At 38.3% G+C, this 7,792-nt stretch overlaps 1 protein-coding gene across 1 annotated transcript; it reads left to right on the forward strand.

Annotated features, from left to right (window-relative positions):
• The first annotated feature begins 2,418 nt into the window (after positions 1-2,418).
• On the forward strand, positions 2,419-4,563 carry LOC146376711 (C-X-C motif chemokine 10-like). Its single transcript, XM_084947040.1, has 4 exons — positions 2,419-2,527; positions 3,011-3,128; positions 3,610-3,690; positions 4,026-4,563. Exons 1-4 carry the CDS (start codon positions 2,464-2,466, stop codon positions 4,072-4,074), a joined length of 312 nt encoding a protein of 103 aa, XP_084803166.1. The 5' UTR covers positions 2,419-2,463; the 3' UTR covers positions 4,075-4,563.
• Positions 4,564-7,792: the final 3,229 nt, after the last annotated feature.

The raw sequence follows: 7,792 nt of genomic DNA on the forward strand, positions 1-7,792 counted from the left end.
GGACATGCTGACATCACCCACTGGTTTTAAACATTTTGAATCTTAATTTTGTAAGATAATCCATTAAAAATGTGTTTTAGAAGTGTTGTGGGTTATACTTTTTTTTTTTTTTTTTTTTTTTTAAAGAAAAGCATTTTTGACGGAAGAGATCCAGTGTGATGACTGCAAAAGTGAACGAGGCCTTCCAGACACCAGTAGCTACAGCTACCTGTGCTGGGACGCTTGTCAGTCATTACAGCCACACATCAAATAAAGTCACCCCACAGAGATTTTATGAAGGGGGGGAAGTAGAAAACCATATTTAAATATGGGTTTACAGTTGTGGAAAAATTACAAGGTTGGGAATTTTTAGACTTAATTACACCAGATCAAAACTGTATAATCAGAGCACAAACACTGTCTTTTATATAATGATTGAGTGGCGCTGGTGTTATTCAGTCCCTTCCTGTTATTCTCCACTGCAACTCCCCGAAATGCAACACAAGTGTTGAATGTTGAATTTATTACAGTCATTGTAGGCAGGTGAATGTGGCATGCTGGGTAGACTTTAAAAGCGCAACTTTTTTAGTGTTCTCTTCTATCCAACCACAAGATTGATTGATCAGGGGGGTCCCCAACATTTACTGCACATAGATCATTTTTATTTGTTGCTGGAATGTACATCTCATTTTCATATACGAGAAGCACAGTCTAATTTTAGGGTCAGAGACAAGATCCCCCATTTAATAACTTGACAGAAGAGGAAGTGGTTAGCAGCCCCTCAGAGGCAAATACAGAAGTGCTGCTGTGCCAAGTCTAGTTGTTCTTAAGCACCACTGTTGTATTTTCTGTTCCTGATTCCAGGCAGGTTAAACCCAGTGTGAAGTACCAATACTAAATCTGTTCTGGCCTGAATTTCCACGAATCTTGACCACAACAGTTGCAGTTTATAGAACTGTCCAGTCATCAGTTTTATATCCATGCCTTCCTAAAGAAAAGCCATGATGCACCACCTTAGTATATGTTTTTTGGCCTGCTGGCCCTCCACCCAGAGCATGTTTGGTTGTACCTGCTGTAACTGATTGGTCATTTCACAGCTATGAAACATCTGATCGCTGAACCAATTAATATTTTGTGTTAATGCCATGAAAGCCAAATGGATCACAATTCCCTTGGTTGTGGGTTCAAAGTGCACTATGGTGAATATAAGAGAGCTGAGCCTGAACAGAGAAAATGCAGTTTGTCTGACACCATCCTTTTCCTTTTCCAGAATAACTTCAAAGGATATTTTTTTTTGCTAATATACACTAATTGCTTTGTTTATCAGGTGCACCTGTTCAATAACACAAACATCTAATTATCCAGTCACATGAGAGAAACTTAAGTTCATTTCATGTTTTTAGTTTTTGACTTTCTAGTACAAGTTTTCAAGCCTTCCCATAGTGTAAACTTGCAATACGTAGGTGTGTGTTTAATCTTTGTATTAGTTGCTCCCTGGTTTTTTTCGGTACTCCTTTGTGTCTTGTGCTTTGTGTGTACTTTTCCCTCCCCTGTGATTGTGTCCATTGTGTGCACCTATGTCTCATTTATCTGTATGTATAGAGTATAAATAGTGCCATCTTCCCCTTTTGATTGTCTGAAACCCTTTTTTGTGAGTCTTCCTGCCTGGATTCTGTTTGTTGTTTCTTTTGGATTGCTGTGCACCTTCCCTGACTGGACTACTGTTGAAAGAACAGATCCATCCTGCCTGTATCAACACTCAAAGCTGGTAGTAATGGTTGGGGATATTTATTTTTAGTTTAAATAACACGAGTGCTGTTTCTGACCATGTCTTTATGACCACACTGTACCCATCTTCTGATCGCTGCTTCTGTCTCACCATGTCACAAAGCTCAGATCATCTCAAACGGTTTCTTGAAATTCACAGTGAGTTTACTGTACTCAGCTGGCCTCTACACTCACATGATCTCAATCCAGTAGAGCACCTTTGGGATATGGAAGAATGGTAGATCTTGTGCAGCTGATAAGCCTGCAGCAACTGTGTGATGCTATTGTGTCAGTGTGGACCAAAATCTTAGGGATGTCCAATCCAGCACTATTAGACTGATGAGGTGTCTGAGTGTACCTCCAGCCTTAAATTTGGAGCCGACATCTAGTAATCAAAGAAATCCAATATTAATTGTACACTACATTTACATTTAGATATAAACCTAAATACAAAAATAAAACGTTATTATATAACAATATGAAATTACATTTCTAATTTTATTTTATGACTCAGTTTTTTATACTGTAAGTGGTGATGAAATGCGGTGTTTGCCATATTTAGCTCAGTCAGCAAAAACTACAAAAAAAACGCCACAGAGTTTCCCTCCTTACTTCCTCTTTTTCAGCTTTATAAACCCACACTCGACTTCATTCACTCTCAGACTTTCACTCTTGCATCCTCACTGGTCCTCAAAGATCAAAACAACCATCACGAAGATGAACAAGCCACTGCTCCTGCTGGTCGCTCTGACTTTCTGCTGTTGCATCGCGTCTCTGCATGGTAAGAAAACATTACTGCTTTAATTAAAAATATTAGTACATTTTGGTATCTCACAGGAGGGCAGCCAAAATATGCCATTTGATTTTGAGGTCATTATTTTATTCATATTTATCGTCTTTAAATATTTTATCTTGTCTTGGTTCACATGATGTCATAGTTTATTTATTCTGTTTTTTTAAAAATGCATTAAAGTACAGTACAATAAAAAAACAAGCTTTTTAAGTAGGTTGTAGATATTACCCGTGACGCTTGTTTTGAGTGTCAAGGGTAATACCTGACCTTAAAGACAGAGCAACAGATCCATTTACTGGCTTCTCTGGGGCTTTCAGCTGCATCTTAGTGGTTTGAAAAACTTTGAAATGGGACTGAAAGTTGCAAGATTTGTACAAACATATATAGATGCATAGTAATTTTGAGCCTTAACAAAGTCAGACTGGTTTAATCTACTAAAGACTAAAATAATAACCAAATCCTTTTTTACAGGTTTTGCCCTCAACACCTGCCGCTGTAGGCGGACGGTCGCGAATCCTATTCCTCCTAGAGCAGTCAAGAAGATAGAGGTGACTCCTGCCTCAGGACACTGCCCCCGAACTGAAATCATGTGAGTACTTGCCACTGATCTGGAGCACTGGGTTGCACAGATTCTCAGTGGGGCGCAGGGTAAATTTAAAAAGAGCATCAATTTGAAATACTCTTTGGTATTAGCTACAAAGCCAGAGCGGGAAAGTTATGAGTACATTTTAGCTAATAATTCACATGTACTGTGCTAATCTAATGTTTTCCTGAAGCTTGAAGTGAAAGTTTATAATAGGAAGTTGAAACTTCTGTCAATTCCAGTGGCAAAAAAGCAAATCAGTATATATTTGTTAAATGTTGCACTATTTTTAAAGCTTTTACACTCAATAGAGCCCCTGGCAACTCTATTTTAACTCTCACTGGTCTGGTGTCTGGTGTCATTTTGGTACACAGATCTGTAAACTGAAAGCAAAAGGGAAAGTTGTGCTTCGATTTCTTACTTTTAAGTCTGTGTCAGGTCAAATGTGTGCAATGTGCTAATTTCTCCATTTTTAATTTCTTCACAGCATCACCGTGAGGAATGGTAACAGGATTTGTGTCGATCCAGAGGCCAAGTGGTTTCCAGGCCTTCTCAACACTCTGCAAAAGTAAGGAGCTTTATCACCTACAACACATATAATCACATTTAATAGACTCGACATAAATAACGTTTACCTAACTTGCTGAGAATATCTTTTTAACTGAGCTGCTGTTTTCAATGAATTTTGATGCTACATTTATCTATCTTAGCTACCTGGAAACAAACATGAGTATTTTTTTCACTCCTATGTATATTTATTGTGTCTAAAGGAAGGAAAACCATATTAGTTGTCCCTGACAACCACACATACTAGTTTACTGTATCTGTCACTGCTTTCTGATTTGTATGATTGTTATTGGTTATTCCAGCTATTCTGACTCCATCCTTTTGTTTTGATTACAGGAAAAATGGCCTCCCAACTGCTGAGCCAACCACTGTTGGTAGCTTCTGATCACGTTTCGTGGCATATCGATGCCTTCAGTCATCAAGCTGTGAATTACCGGAGGAAGGCTGACCCACCTTCCATTTTTTATGTCACTGTCTTTTTGTTTTGTATTGAACCTTTTTGCAGTTTCATTTATTTTTAGTGTTTAAGGGAAAAAAAATTATAACAACAAAATACCATGATCTAAATGTGACTTTTTATACCTGATAGTATTAATGCGCTGGCTTACCATTTTAAAGAATGTATTGAAGAAAATGAAATACTGCAGTATTGATGCACAGATTTGAACTTTTATATGTTTTGTATCTGTTAGTGTTACCATTTCTTACTTAAGAAACATGTATTTGTACTGTTTGATTAAAAATGGATGATTTTAGCATGTTGGTTAGGATGGTTTTTGTCACTTTAGCACTAGGGTGCTATGACTTCAATTTATGTTGTAATTTGGATTTTTGTTTTTTTATATAAAAAAAGATAACAATAAAGAACTGACAAAAAGACTTAAAAATGAAGTTTTATTGCCTCCAGCGGGTGTGGGTGGTGGTGATGGTGGGTTCGGGACTGTGTGGGAGGTTTGAAATCCTGGCTTTATTTTGTTGGAGTGTTTTAACTACATTAAAATTATAATTTCGGTAATAAAGTTTTCTAAAGTTTTCTTTAAACATAAAAACACAAAGCACTATTCTTTGGGAAGTATTTACTTTTAAGGCAATAGTATTGTATTTTGTATATAAACAGTTTGACCTTCAGATAAATCTATTGACCTTGAAGGAGAGGTCAGAGGTCAAATGTGACATGATGATTTTCATCTTTATGTGGTCCTTTCTGTATGATGAAAATCCACAATCATGGTAGAATTGTAGCTCCTAAGTTATATGGCTTTATATCAGTTTTACACCAATAAACAGTTGGGGACTTATGAAAAGTGTTTCTAAGGATAAGCTGCAATAACCCTGAAGATTTCGCTATAACTAATCAGGCTTTACATAAATGTAAATTAACATTAACATTGCGAGAAAATGACATCCCCCTTTTGAGAACACTTTCACAGAAATGTTTGTGTTAGAGGAATCGGTATTTAAACTTACCCATATGGAAAAGAAATAGCAAAAACTTATATGATTTACTCATGAAAGTGGCCACTTTCTCATTACTTTCATATATTGTTTTAGTAAGTATCCAAAACATACAAGTTTCATTATATAATTTTTCAAGGGATGTTATATCTGTTTTCACTCTTGTATGCTTTTCATACAAGTTTCACACAAGACAGATACAAACTTTATAAGATTTATATATATCTTTTCCATATGGGTAGCCTAAATGCCAAACATGAGGCTAAGTTTGGCTTTGGTAAGAGCTGTTTCACCACAGCTGACAGTTTTCCAATCAGAGGAAGCTGCCTGCGGTGGATGCTTGTTGGACTGGAAACCAGTGTGGTAAAGAACTGCATGCCACCTTCATTGATAAGTTTTAAATGTGGTTCTTTAAAAACTCTCCTGAGAGCTAGAGTAGCACCAGCTGGTGGCCTGAAGACACATGCCCAGTTTTTGTCCTCTTACCTCACTCTACTAAAACAACAGTGTAGGGATTTTTTAAAATTCAGATTTAGAAAATAAAAGTTGGTCATCTGCTTTGAAAGTATGTGGAACTCCTGACTTGCTTAACATGTAATTTTTAATAGTAATTTTTTAACAGTGCATTAAATGAGACCTTTTCTGCTGCGGTCGTGGCTCAAGAGTTGGGAGTTCGCCTTGTAATCGGAAGGTTGCCGGTTCGAGCCCCGGCTCGGACAGTCTCGGTTGTTATGTCCTTGGGCAAGACACTTCACCTACCGCCTACTAGTGTCGGCCAGAAGGGCCGATGGCGCGATATGGCAGCCTCGCTTCTGTCAGTCTGCCCCAGGGCAGCTGTGGCTATAACTCTAGCTTGCCTCCACCAGTGTGTGAGAGTGAATGGGTGGATGGCTGGGTGTGTAAAGCGCTTTGGGGGACTAGTGAAAGCGCTATACAAATACAGGACATTTACCATTTTACACATAACCAAAGCTTCTAATAATGAAGAGTTCTCATTCCTAGCATTTGTTTCCATGTCTCACTATAGGACGTGCCTCCCTGTGTATTCCTCAGAAACACCTATCCCAATCATGATTGGCTGGTGTTCGCGACGACCATGTGACGCAGAGCCACCCACTCTTAAATAGCTTGCGCTATTACACAGTCGTTATTCAAAAAACGCTTGTGTAAATTAGACACGCTGATTCCCAGCACAGAGACAGAAGCCACTTTCAAAGCCCCTCAAGAGAGGCAGATATTATCCAGGCAGCTCATATAGTGGTGAAAGTAAAGTTTCAGTCATGACTGATGTCGCCCTTCAGCATTAATAATAATAATAATAATACATTTTATTTGAAAGAGCCTTTCAGAACACTCAAGGACACTGTACACAGCAGAATAATAAAAGCAACATAAAAGCAAGCAGTTTACACAATCATAAAAGCATAAGACATAAAACAAATTTAAAATAGCAGAGTGGAGAGGTTATGTGATATAAGCTATTTTGAACAAGTGAGTTTTGAGTTGGGGCTTAAAGAGAGAGAAGGAAGAGATATTTCTTAAATGGAGGAAGGGAATTCGAGGAGCAGAGCAGCTGAAAGCCCTGCTCCCCACGGTGGCAAGACGGGGGGAGGGGGACGGAGAGAGAAAGGGAAGAAGAAGATCTAAGATGGGGTGGTGATCTGAACCAGATCAGAGAGATATGGAGGAGAGAGATGATGAATAGCCTTAAATGTGTACAAGAGTATTTTGAAATTGATATGATATTTGACCGGGAGCCAATTAAGCTGCTGCAGGACAGGAGTGATGTGGTGGATAGAAGGGGTCCTGGTGATGATACGGGCAGCAGAGTTCTGGATGCGTTGGAGCTTGTGGATGGATTTTTGAGTAAGACCAAAAAGAAGTGAATTACAGTAAGGAAATTATCAGATAACCAGCCCCTAATTGCAGATAGACAAAACTAACAGTCTGAGCTCTCCCAGACAGGTAGGATCTCAGCCTACCTGAGATCCTACTCAGAATTTTACTCCGTTACTTCTAGCCTATCCAATAAAATACAGTTATCCACATACTCAAACGCAGCAATTAGATCTAGCAGTAATAAGAGTAAAGTGCGATCATTGTCTGCATCTAATAAAAGATAATTTACCACTTCGATTAAAGCTGCTTCCTACTGAAATGGCTTAAACAGATTGTTTGTTGACAGATTGGTCGGTGAGCTGCTTAAAACAACTTTTTCAAAGACCTTGGACAAAAAAGATAGATATGAGATGGGTCTATAGTTTGCAACTTATGTCAACATCCAGTCCAGGCTTTTTCAAGATCGGTACTACCACAGATGATAGAGAGGCTGGGAGAACTCTGGTCGTCAATGAAGTATTTAACAGAAACAGAATGTAAGGTCCTAATACTGACCACAGTTCCTTTATAGCCCAAGCTGGCAGAGGATCCAGTTGTATACAGGGCTGGGACAAAAAATCAGCCCGGCATTTTGACTAGCCACCGGCCCACCAGGTATTATAGGAAAAGCCATAAAGCCTTTGAATTAAAAAAAAATTGCTGTTGTGACAGTGATGTACACTGTCTTGTTGGTATATGTATGATTTCTATACGTTGTACATCAGATAAAAACTTTGGTTGTAAGATTCAGATAATTATTTATTAAAAGC

Source organism: Perissodus microlepis, chromosome 12, assembly GCF_051167445.1.
Source record: "Perissodus microlepis isolate ML-2025 ecotype Zambia chromosome 12, ASM5116744v1, whole genome shotgun sequence".
NCBI lineage: Eukaryota > Metazoa > Chordata > Actinopteri > Cichliformes > Cichlidae > Perissodus > Perissodus microlepis.